General features: G+C 45.1%; 1 protein-coding gene across 18 annotated transcripts in view; it reads left to right on the top strand.

Annotated features, from left to right (window-relative positions):
• The window catches only part of mical3a (microtubule associated monooxygenase, calponin and LIM domain containing 3a), a 129743-nt gene that overhangs the window by 54152 nt on the left and 62504 nt on the right, over positions 1-13087 (top strand). For 17 of the 18 annotated variants that reach the window (XR_011980778.1, XM_072694913.1, XM_072694915.1 and 14 more), the window contains 6 exons: positions 8329-8705; positions 8890-9097; positions 9237-9353; positions 10506-10607; positions 11126-11281; positions 12185-12285. Coding sequence is in view for 17 of the 18 variants with exons in the window: in XM_072694913.1 (XP_072551014.1) it covers positions 8430-8705; positions 8890-9097; positions 9237-9353; positions 10506-10607; positions 11126-11281; positions 12185-12285 (960 nt within the window). In the remaining variant the exon portion in view is untranslated. Of the gene's footprint in view, positions 1-848; positions 1177-8328; positions 8706-8889; positions 9098-9236; positions 9354-10505; positions 10608-11125; positions 11282-12184; positions 12286-13087 lie in introns of those variants that run through there. The other variant, XM_072694902.1, reaches the window with a different exon arrangement.

Raw genomic sequence — 13087 nt, 5'->3', positions numbered from 1 at the left:
CGAGATTTTCCTTCTCATGCTTGTTTTCCATCCACAACATCCAGTTTTTTCCAACACAGCACTTTAATATGAGCTCTGGAGATCCAGAATCTGTTCCTGGACATTAGTTTTACTGCTCTGTCTGTTTAGCTATGGACACGTGTTTGCTCATGCTTGCTCCAATGACTTGTGACCTGAAGACAAACAGAAGGTGCCAAGGTCACAGTTTTGTTCCACATTCCAGCTCTGGTTATTGCAGCTTGTTGCAGATCTGGGAAGTATTTTTATGCATGGGCGGATCCCCAGTTGATAACCTGTGTTATATAACCAGAACAGCTCAAGGGTCTCTAACGTAAGGTTTGTAAAACGTTCCTAATCCTCACTGTGCTTGTAGTGGGCTTCCAGTTCACCTCCTTTCACAACAGGACCAGTTTTCCTCCCGGGGGCTCAGGTGATAGACTCTTCCTTGTTTTTCTAGCTTAAGCCCAGTGGGAAATCCTCTACATTAATCATCGGTGGTAAATAAGCTCAACAGTGGTGCTTTCCTTTCTCTGTAATTGAGTGTACAGTGGGTCAGCATTCTGGAGTGAGCCTGGCTTGACCCTTGATAGCTGCTAGGAAGCTATTAAAAATAAATTAATAAATAATCCCCCCCCATCAGGAAATCCCTGTCCTCCTCCGTCCACAAGAACTTGGTCTTTTCGCTTGGTTTCAAAGCTGGGCCATGACGTCTTCTCCCTCCATTGCTATAGCGATAGTCATCTTAGGTCTCGTGATGTGATTCTCCCCTGGTACGGTTGCTATAGCAACAGCAGATGGTCTCGCCACGTGATCTGCGCTGAGAGGAGAAGCCACCGTGGAGGTCTGTGACATCATCTTCGGCGGCTGAGGGAAAAGTGTGCGGTGAGCCTAGTAATTTGTGGTACAGTTAAGGGTGTCCGTGTGGAGAGGGGGCCGAGGAACTCCCTCCTGGAGCAGGGGACCGCCGTGGAACAAAGGAAGAGCTGGAGCTTGAACATCACAGCCAGGAGCTACAGGGAGCTACAGTATTTTCTTCTTTCTGATTGTTTAATTGAGGAGAGTTGAGCTCGGTCATGTGACTGGTGGAGGGTTTGACCTTGGCATGGACAGCCTGCTTACATCCAGAGAACAGTTATAAGGCCAGAGCTGTTTCAAGAAAGGTTCTACGTTTGTGAGGTAAGTGGCCTATAGGCATTTCGGTGACGTATAACCACCATGACCCCATGACCTGAGAACCGGGTCAAAATTGCATTGTTTACATTTGTAATTTGTACATATTGCATTAATTATTGTACAGTACAGTAGAGTACAACTAGATAATACAGCCCCACATTGCTTGACAAGGTGATGCGACTTTGCCTGCAGTATCCTGGAGGTTGAAGTTCCAGTAGTAGTTGGAGAACAGTTGTCAGACTGCCATGCTAATGTTAGCAGTGCAGAAAACATCTAGATAACCAATGATTGTCTGAACATGCTTAGCAAACCACCAAGCCACAGGAACATTAGCGTACCTCCGGGTGTCACACAGACTGTTGCTCATACACACACTGTTGTCAGGGATTCCTTCAATGTATTGGATCCATGAGCTCATGTCTGAGACTGACCCACCCTGCCCGAGGGCTTGTTTACTTTTCTATCTGCTGTACTTTCTCTCGTGCTCGCTCTCTCTCTCGCTCTCTCTCTCTCTCTCGCTCTCTCTCTCTCTCTCGCTCGCTCGCTCGCTCGCTCTATCTATCTCTGTAAATATTATACGTCCATACATTTCATAATTTCATAAGTCTATATATTGAATGTTTGGCATGAGCGCCATATTTGAAATAATAAGGGATCACACCACTCCCATTCTCAGGGACCTGCACCGGTTACCAGCAACATCCCGCATTAGTGTTTAAGGTTCTGTTGACTACATTCAGAGCCCTTCAGGGTCGGGCCCCTGCAGTTCTTGGAGAGCTCCTCCACCCTTACTTCTCCCCCTTTGTACCCTCAGGTCTTCAGGTCCTCAGACAACAGTCCCCTATACAACACTTCACTGTGGGTGGTAGATCCTTCAGTGCCGTGCCTCCTAAACTTTGGAATTTGGAAACCTCCCTACCCCAATCTCTCCGGGCGGTAATACTGTACCAATATTTTTGAATAGAAAAGCAGTAGCCTAGTAATTTGTGGTACAGTAAAGGGTATCCATGTGGAGAGGAGACCGCTGTGGAACAAAGGAGGAGCTGGAGCTGGAACATCACAGCCACAAGCTACAGGGAGCTACAGTATATAACTTCTTTCTGATGTTTTTGGATGTTTTCATAAATGGGGTTTTGGAGGGTTGAGCTCAGTCATGTGACTGGTGGATGTGTGTACTCACTGCCCCTAGTTCACTAGTGTGTGTGTGTGTGTGTGTTCACTACCACAGATGGGTTAAATGCGGAGGACACATTTCGCTGTATGTGTAGTACAGTGACAAATATGTGCACCCTTACCTTTACATCGTCTGGTGATTCTCCAGTGGAGATGAGCGGCATAATGACCACATTTACATTTATGGCATTTAGCAGACGCTCTTATCCAGAGCGACTTACAAGGTAACTCTTATTACAGAGGTGGGCCAATGTAGTGTTAGGAGTCTTGCCCAAGGACTCTTATTGGTGTAGCGCAGCATAGTCACCCAGACTGGGAATCAAACCCTGGTCTCCCACATGGTGTAATAGCTCCGATGCACTGATCCGATACTAGGATCGAATATTGGTCCTGATACTAAGAAAATTAGCTGGATCGGGTATTGGATAATTAGTCTGATTCAAAAGACCAATCCATCCACGGAACCCCGATTCTCGCACCGCCTGTATTCTAGGCTTCATAACACAGAACGCCTCTGAACTCTCATCATAACAGCGAGTAACCCAGCTTGTCTTTCATATAAGGAGAACCAAGAAGGGAGGAGCTTCTAGCTCCTCTTTAGTCTCACAGACTCCTGATGCCTCAAGTCTCTCCCAGATTGTCAGGTATGTGGTTTATTAAATCAACAGTGGTATTAGTGGTATCGGGAATCGACCGATGCGCAAAGTTCATGTATCGTATCTGTATCAGAACAAAAAGGGGTGGATCAGTACATCCCTAATAACGACTTGCGCCATACTGTTACATACACATCTCTTTTTTGTTTATGTCTGAGATCCGAGTCAAACCTGAACGCGTCAGTGCAGATTTTGTGCTCCTTCTATTTTAAGGTCTGTTTGTTTTTCTCATGGGCCGAACATGATGCGTCAGGGTTTCAGTCCGAGATGTGATGTCACGACATGCGTCTTTTATTACATGATCTTGGCGAGTGTGCTGTGCAGGCTACACAGGTCTGTTTACCATCTCTGAAATGTAATACCTCCCCCCAGCTCCCCTCCTCCCACTATAATGTCACATCTCACTATGGCAGAAATGCACCACGCAGCACTTCCTGTGTGAAGGGAAAGAGCTGAATATAGACCTGCTTCCAATTATAGTGGGCCCCTGTTCTGGAAGTGCTCAGGCAGTGCAGGGGGGCTGTGGAGTGGGCTTGTACTGTAACCTGGCTGGAGAGAGATTTTGTGGTGACCTGGAGCTTCCTGTGTTCTCATGAATCAGCGCTGGGAGAGGGCTCTCCAAACGGCACACTTAATGATCATGTCCTCTGTTCAGAGCGAGTCTGTGCCTGATGATCAAAGCCTTCTTTGTAATCTTTGTAATCTGGAACCCTCAGTACTCAGCACTGAGGTCATTTTTTTAAGGCAGAGTTCACGTTGTGAAAGCCATATGCAAGAGCTTGCGAGAATGGTGCCCACCGAAAATAAGCCCCGAAAGCAATACCTTGATTTAATAGTATGCTTTTCATTGATGGGAGCCATATTCACAATAAAATGTGACCGGGTGGGATGTTAGTTTTGTGTATGCATACATACATACATACATACATACATACAAACACATTAATTATATTTTACAGGGCCAGAGTTTTTTTTTTTTTTTTGACATCCCTATGCAATAATATCGAGTTTTGCCCATTCATCCAGAAGAGCATTTGTGAGATCAGACACTGATATTGGGCGAGAGGGCCTGGCTCGCAATTTCCGCTCTGGTTCATCCCTCTATAAGTTGGTCAAAAATATCTTGGTTTGTTGAAGCTTTAAAATTTCCCTCCATTGGAACTAAGGGGCCAATAGGTCAACCCCTGAAAAACAAGCCCACAGCATTATCCCTCCTCCACCAAACTTTACAGTTGGTGCAGTGCAGTCAGGCAGGTAACATTTCTCCTGGCATTCACCAAACCCAGACCTCTTTATAGTAAACATAGAGCAGGTTTCCACTCCACCACAGCCCAGTAGCAGTGTGCTTTATACCACTCCACCCAATGCTTGGTATTGCTTTGGTGAGGTACGGCTTGCATACAGCTGATTGGCCATAGAAACCCATACTATGAAGCTGCTACCACACAGTTTTTGCGCTGATGTTAATGCCATAGGAGGTTTGGAACACTGCAGTTATTGGTTCAGCAGAGCTTTGGAGACTTTCCTACACTCTGCTCGGAGCTCAGCACTCGGCCCTGACCACCCACTTTACATGGTCTGACACCTAGTGGCTGAGCTGCTTTCTGTGGTTCCTAAACGCTTCCACTGTTCAATAATCCCACTCACAGCTGATGGTGGAAGATGTAGGAGAGAGGAAATTTCAGCAAGTGACTTGTGGCAGTGGCAACATCCTTTTACAGAACCACCCTGGAGTTCAGGACAGACTGCATGGCTAGGTGCTTGATTTTATAATCAAAATGGAACACCTGGTTAAGAGGTGTGTCTCAATGTCCATATAGTGTGCACATATGTTAATATAAACCATTTCCAATACTTTTGGCTGAAAGCATTTCTTCTGGCGAGTGTCTTCAGGAGGTAACCCCCCCCCCTCTCATTTTTCATCTGTAGGTGCTTCAGGGAGAGCTCTCATAGAAGTTGTGGTTGGGAAATTCAGCTTTCAGAGAGATCACATCAGACATGCTGATAGGGGTGGGTGTGTGTGTGTGTGTGTGTGTGTGGGGGGGGGGGGGGGGGCTGGGATGGGTGTGGGAGAGAGTGCTGGCACAGTTCCCCGTCCTGGTTTGCTCTATATCTGACGCTGGTTGTATTGCTGACACCGGATTCTAGTGCAGCACTTTCCCATGAATGTAGACCTCAAGGCTGTTACCCCTCTGGTGTCACTCAGTTCTCTTACTGCTCAGAAGAATGCTAACCCACCACATTCTCTTCAACTTGAACCTGGGGGTTGACCATAAATCTGATTTACTGTAATTGACGCCAGTGTTCCTCTGGCCCAGGCCGTCAGTGTGTGAAGTTCTACAAATATTAGAAGCTTACTGGCCCCAAAGGCAAGGTTTTAATTGTCATGCCAGGGACGGTCATTTATTGATGGAGATGTCTCTACAGCTCTCTGTATGCATTGGAATACCGGCATCTATGGGCAGCGGCATCTTTAAATACCAGCATGTATGGGCACCGGCATCTATGAATACCTTCATCTATGGGCACCAGCATCTATGGGCTCCTGGCATCTATGAGCACCCCTGGATCTTTGAGTACCAGCATCTATGAATACTGACATCTTTGAGTACCAGCATCTATGGGCACATGCATCTATGGGCACATGCATCTATGGGCACATGCATCTATGGGCACTGACATCAATGAATACCGGCATCTATGGGCACCAGAATCTATGAATACTGGAGGGTGTCATCACAGTAACTCTGTTACCCGCCTCCAGGCCACAGGGCTATTTGAAGTAAACGCGTCTTGCACATTAACCGAGTGAGAAACTGAAACTGCCGTATGAATGTGTGTATTCACACACTCTACAAAACCACATTCATCTCCTGAACCCCCTGCTCACAGAACCACAGCTCTCGGTCTGGGCTATAAAAAGCCTTCAAGCTTTGAAAACCTAAAACCAGCAGGTATGGTCCTCCTTGGGTCATTTTCCGACCTACACAGTGTGGAAAGGGACCGGTTGCTGGCCAGGCTGCGGGGCGGAGGCTCTGCTGGCGCTGCATTTCCAGAGCTCAGGGTAGAGGTCAGGTAGAGGGACGAGTGTGTTTGTACAGCCGAGCAGAGTTGGCACTTGGTCAGGCAGAGTCACTCTAACCCCACTCCACCTGCTTACCCTTTCAGCACGCCCTCCAGCACTCTTTCCATGGTCTGGAGATTTCCTTGGAACATTACCACACCTTAAGATTGCCTGTGTGGGTAGAGTGTACAATGTTTGTTTAGTGTTATGACTATGGTGACCACAATCTGCCGATTTACAGCTTGTCGGGCCTTGACCGGTGACCCACCAATCAGTCTCAAACCCTAGTTTGCTTCTTCTGTCTTTCACTTAGTTGTGTGCTGAGATTGAGCTCCCCTTCTATGGACACAGGCACAGGAAACGCATTGGTCACAAGGTCTGCTTCACATAGCAACCCCTTATTTCAGTGACTAGCAGATTGTGCAGCTGCTTTCCAGATCCAACACCACCGTATTCTCCTGACATCGCCATCACATTTAACCGTTTTGCCAGCTTTGCCAAATTTTGGAGGTGTAAATATCAGTAAAGACTGTCATGGCTGTCGGGGCTTTGAAATTGACCTGTTCAAAGCTCTGATTTGGTTATGGTGAAATAATTATTGAATTAATTAATTCGTTTTTTTCAATGCAGAGGCAACAGTTCCATATACCAAACTCTCATTGTTCAACTATTCCAGGGAAAACCCAGTTTTCCTTTATTAATGAATGCTAAGGACCTCTTGGTAGCCCTGGAGCTGGGAAAATACCTTTCTGCAGTGCTGACCGCAGGCTGTGTTTACCTTTCTTCTGTTTTAACAAGCCAGCTGATTCAGTAGAGCTTGACCTGCAGTATGATTAATACCAGCACTACTTCCTCCTGGATTGTATCCCTGCGCAAATAAACATGAAAAGCCAAAAAATAAAGAAGTTAAATTTACCCTTTTAAACTCTAGTAATCTGCTTGCGGGTCTTTATCTGGTGTGTCTGTGGCACTTGGCAGCATGCCTTCCTCTTCAGATTGCAGCTCCGTCAGTGGATTTCCTTTGCTTACCAACCACAGATAAGGGTAAATGGCCGTGCGACATCCTCAACACGTCCCTGTGCTGGGTTGGAATTGCAATAGAGTGGGCTGGGTTTAACTGGCTTGGAGTGCCATAGGCCTCACCGGTTGCTCTGGGGGGTTATTTTGAATACCTTGCCGCTTGTTTGTTTGTTTGCTATGTTCTACAACAGTCAGTCATGATATTACCTACCCATGTCCAAATGTTTGTGGACACCCCTTATAATGAATGCATTCAGCTATTGTAAGCTGCACCCATTGCTAAGACCAATGTGTACACATAAAGACAGCTTGGCTGAACCCTGTAGAAATATACTGCCAATAGAATAGGACTCCCCGGAGCAGATAAACATGAAACTGAAACCTGAACACCACAATGTCAGGTGTGAGCTAGAAGGGTATAAAGCCCGGCAGCATTGAGCTGTAGAGCAGTGGAAGAACTGTGTTCTCTGGAATGATGGTTGGTGCTCCATCCAATACGTCTGGGAGTTGGGGAGTTGGGGGTGAGGTGTGGTGGTGATCATCCAACATCCTGACCTCACTACTGCTTTTGTTACTGATTGCTATCAAATCCTCACAACAGTGCTCCTCCAAACTCTAGCAGAAAGCCTTCTTCCCTGGACAGTAGAGACAGTTACTCCAACAAAAGCTTGTTTTTGTTTTAAGACCCTTGATTTCAGAAGTAACCATGAATATCAGCCTAATTGCCACTGTATTGTAGCTTATGGCGTCTGGCACATTCTTTAGGATTACATATGTGGGCTGTTCTCTGTTTCTTCTAATGAAAGCTGTCCCATGAGGGGCAACGTCAACATTTCGAGGATTTCAGTAATGTATGAAAAGGCTGGTTGGCTGAAGTGTCTGCTTGCACAGTCTGCCATCAAATTACACTCCTCATTTAATGTTCTCTAGTCAGGAAAGGAAAACGGTTCGTTTATCATGGAAATCAAGGATTCTGCTAGACTCAATTTCCTGTTTATAGTTCAGTGGACTTAAAACTGGGTTCTGATTCAGTTCTGCTCTCTCGTATATGAAGCACATTCTGAGCCATTTCCACAGCGACCCACACTGTTTGTCTGTATTTCTTGACTTATTAATCAAAATCAAGCGCCCACTGGGGACTTTTTGCCTTCTCCTGTAAGACGTAATTCGTTTTCCAGAAGATCCGAGGTGATCTTGGTCACTGAAACTCCTCAGTAACACTATATTCTCTTCCTTCTGCAGGATGAAGATGTCTGAAGCGGGGAGCTGAGCCTGTAAAACACAGACACTGACTGAAGTGGGCCAAGGGCAGTCCCATAATCCCCTGTGTGGGGTAAGGGACCATGGGAGATGGAGGCGTCAGGGCAGCGGGAGAGGGGGTCAATCAGTCCCACGTGCTGTTCGACCGCTTCGTTCAGGCCACCACCTGTAAAGGCACCCTCAAGGCCTTTCAGGAGCTGTGTGACTTCCTCGAGCTCAAGCCCAACGAGTACCGGGTCTTCTACCACAAACTCAAGTCCAAGCTCAACTACTGGAAGGCCAAGGCACTGTGGGCCAAGCTAGACAAGCGCGCCAGCCACAAGGAATACAAGAAAGGCCGAGCCTGCGCCAACTCTAAGGTATGAAAGAGCAATGGAGCAATGAGGCCGCCGTCAGAGACTTGGAACTATTATTATATGACCATCGTCATGGTAACGGGGACGATTTAGATGGGGTTTGCATGATAATGATGCATATTTAATTTATATTCATTATTATTTTCATTGTATTTATATTAAATCCCTTTTTTACGTTATTCTACAGTGTCTGATTATTGGAGCAGGACCATGTGGGTTGCGCACGGCTATAGAGCTGGCCTTTCTGGGAGCCAAGGTGGTCCTGTTGGAGAAGAGAGACGCATTCTCCCGCAACAATGTCCTCCACCTCTGGCCCTTCACCATTCAGGATCTGCGGGGACTTGGCGCCAAGAAGTTCTACGGAAAATTCTGTGCAGGGTCCATAGACCATATCAGTGAGTAGCTAGACACACACACACACACACACACACACACACACACACACACACACATACACACATACATCTTAAAAAGTTTTGAAGCACAGAAGCCAAGTATTGAGCTGGGTCTGAACTTTGGCTTGGCTCTTTGCAGGTATTCGTCAGCTGCAGCTCATGCTGCTGAAAGTGGCTCTGCTCCTGGGCATCGAGATCCATGTCAATGTGGAGTTCAAGGGCCTCATCGAGCCGCCGGAAGACCAGGAGAACGAGCGTATGGTGGCATTTTGTTCTAACAGATTTCTCCTGATCTTTGCAACATGAATAGCTGGTTTTTGCCTTAACTCTTAAAGGTTATCAACACATCACTAGCAAAAACAAGAGCATGAGCTTTCAGTCAGTGCCATGTTTTTTATTTTACTGAAAGAAAATCATCCTCTTTTTTATAATGTTTTGAACCAGATCAAACTTATAAATGTGCCAAAAATGCATTAGTTCCTCTTTAGGTTGTTGTTTGGTGTAAATAATAAGTGTGTGACTTTGATTGAGGTGAGGGTTTATAAGCTTATTTACCACCCTGTTATTTTGCTTTAGTACAAAAAACACAGTTCCACACTGAAGGCATGTGTATATAATAAATAAAATAAACTGTTGACCGGTTTATATTACTAATCCGGCTCATAGAAGCATGGCCTAACATTAAACATATTTATTTTAATGATTTTAATAATACTAATTATTATTATTATTATTATTATTATTGTTGTGTCCTCTGTTCACGTCCAGTTGGTGCCATGTGTGGTTAGCTAGCTGAAGAGATTGTAGCTGGTTGTCTGGATTGAGCCTAGCACCAGCTTCCTCCGGTCAACCTAGCTTTAGATTTTAGCCCAGCATCTACTTGCTCACTCTGGACGGCCCTTCTGTCTTCTCTGGTCAATGTAGCATTAGCTTTTAGCCTATTTTGTGTGTGTATACATGCAACATCACATCCTCTGTCTGGCCTTTCTCCATTATTCTCTGATTGGCATATTGTTAGTCATTTTTAACAATTATTATTATTATTATTATTATTTTTGATTGCTTTCATGTTCTCTCAAAGCAGTCGTTGCGTTTATCCTCCAGACACTGGGGTGTATGTAACTTTAGTAAATTCTGGATTTTCATTTGTAAGAGGACACCATGTTTGAGGTTCATGGGTTGTCACTTCCATGTAGCAAATTCTTATTCAACTATAGCAAGAAGATATTACTGTAATGTACTATAATTACTATAACTGTAATGCCTCTAGATTTCAGTGGGTTTCACCTAATTGAGCATGCACTGTGTGGTTTCTATTACTGACTGTTGAAAGTTGCAGTTTGAGGCTAAATGGTGTGCAGTTTTTTTTTTTTTTCCTGATTTGTGTGAAATGGCGGGTTCTCTACAGGAATAGGCTGGAGAGCTGAAGTCCATCCCAGAACGCATCCCGTCAGTGAGCTGGAGTTTGACGTCATCATCGGGGCAGATGGGAGGAGAAACACACTGTCAGGTGAAGAAAACAGTGGAAAGGCCTTCTGTGAAAATCCTCTGATTTGAGGGTTTCTTATCTGGAGCTTAATATCAGTACGGCTCATGGTCCTATTAACCTGGCCTTTGTGCATAATCTGCTGATTAGCTTGCTATGTTGGTCAAATCTTTTGGGATAATATATACTGGCTGCTTATCCAAAAAAGAGCTTTTAACAGCTTTAAGGCTTTCTTGACTTGTTTAGCTGGTTCTGTCATTTGAGAATGAACTCTCCCACTGTTAAATGGCCCGGTGGCTCTTGGCTCTGGTTCCTAAATGATAAAATACAATAGAGAGCACTTTTCTTATCGTAGAGCAGCTAACAAGGGCACTCGGTGAGGGAACTGCTATCTGAATCTCTCTCAGATGTTCAGTCTGCTAGAAAATGAGTATTACAGGAATAAAGAGGCTTTGTGGAGCTGGCTCCCAGTCTGAGCTGAGTCTCAGTCTGACTATATGAGGCTGTATCTGCTATTTTTTTTTTTTTCCTTCTCCGTCTAGGTTTCAGAAGGAAAGAGTTTAGAGGCAAACTGGCCATCGCCATCACGGCCAACTTCATTAACCGCAACACTACAGCCGAGGCCAAGGTAGAGGAGATCAGCGGGGTGGCCTTCATCTTCAACCAGAAGTTCTTTCAGGACCTTAGGGAAGCCACAGGTACGGCTATGTTTGTAATGTGATGCTGGAAGAACACGTAACAGAAATTAAACAATCCTCAGCAATATCTTGAAATGATGTGGAAAAGCTAGGAAAAGTCTTCTATGTCTGGTCAGGGCTGGGATTGACCGTGGTGTAGCAAACCCCCACAGCAGTAGTCTTTTTGAAGCTTTTATTTTCAAGTGAGAATTGAAATCTGTCCATGGACGTTACATCCAACTACGGTAACTTCAGACAAAGCACTGAATGAACAGGTGTCCCAATACTTTTGTCCGTATAGCATATGTGATGTAAAATGAGAACAGTGACAAGTTTCCTTTTGTATCAAGCTACAAGTTGTGCGAAGTTGTAGCACGTCCTGTGCTGTGACTGTTGCACATGCTCACACCGCGATGACGATACTTAAAACGATATATTGTGCAGCCCCTGTTTGTGCATCGCTGCGTTGGGCAGCTGCCTGCTAGTCTGCCCCGGACCTGGCTCTGAAGGCTTTGTGCTGAGTTGGCAGTGTCTAAAGAGTCTTTGCTTTTGTTTTGCCAGTCGTGTAATCGCTGCTGTTGGCCTCACTCTCTAATGAAGAGAGGGAGAGGGAGAGGGAGAGAGGGAGAGGGAGAGGGAGAGAGGGAGAGGGAGAGGGAGAGAGGGAGAGAGGGAGAGAGGGAGAGGGAGAGAGAGAGGGAGGGAGGGAGGGAGGGAGGGAGGGAGGGAGGGAGGGAGGGAGGGAGGGAGAGAGAGGCAGTTCTGGGCTGCTCTAATAGGGAATCATTATCTCTGCAAGAGCAAACTAATGAAGTTCTCTCTCTTCAGTTTTTCTTTTCCTGTGAATTACTCTGTGATCTCACTCTCCTACTCAGTCTTCCTCACCCTCTGCTGTTTTTTTTTGTGTGTTTTTTTTCCCCCCAGGGATTGATCTGGAAAACATCGTCTACTATAAGGATGACACACACTACTTTGTAATGACTGCCAAAAAGCAGAGTCTGCTGGAGAAGGGCGTCATTTTGCACGTGAGTGATCAAAGAACAGCCTGTCTGTCTGTCTGTCTGTCTGTCTGTCTGCTCTGTACCGTCTCCTTCCCTTTCACCCTCTTTGTCTAGGACTCCGACTTCATTCTCTTTATCAGCTGTCTGGCTTTCAGCCTCTGTGTGCCTTTAATTGTATCGCATACTTGGCATGGAATTAAATACTTAGGCTTATTAGGCTTTTTTATTAAATGTATTTAATTAATTAGAGGCTAGATAACTTTATTAGTAGTTATTAGTGATGTTTGTGTGATCTATAGCCATGTGAAAAAATGAGGACCCCTGATTTTAACATGTTTGTCTTTTAACTTGACTTTTGACTTGTATGGAGAGAGAGAAGTAATATAAACACATAAAAGAAATGTCTTTTAAAATTTCGCATAAGGTACACTTTAGGACATTCTTTGCCAATTCTTTGGCTGAAATAACCTTACTTAGACATTTTCAATAAACATCGACCAGTCAAAGTACAAGTTCCACCCACTCCTCCTTGCAGATTTCTGTCAGCTGTGCGATGTTTTGAAGGTTTCTTGCATATAAATCACCCCACAGCATCTTAATAGGATAAAATCCAGGCTTTTCCTTCTCCATTTCTTACTTTTGAGCCATACCTTGCTGAATTTACTGGAATATTTTGAGTCATTGTCATGTTGCATGGTCCACCTCCGCTTCAATTTTTGGATAGATTGTTTCACATTTTACCACAAACACCCTCTGATACAATAAAGAATTCAAGGTGGATTCCATGAAAGAGCTTACCGATCTTTGCTGCAGCAAAACCATGACC

Source organism: Salminus brasiliensis, chromosome 13 (genome assembly GCF_030463535.1).
Source record: "Salminus brasiliensis chromosome 13, fSalBra1.hap2, whole genome shotgun sequence".
NCBI lineage: Eukaryota > Metazoa > Chordata > Actinopteri > Characiformes > Bryconidae > Salminus > Salminus brasiliensis.
This window is presented reverse-complemented; position numbering and strand designations above follow the sequence as displayed.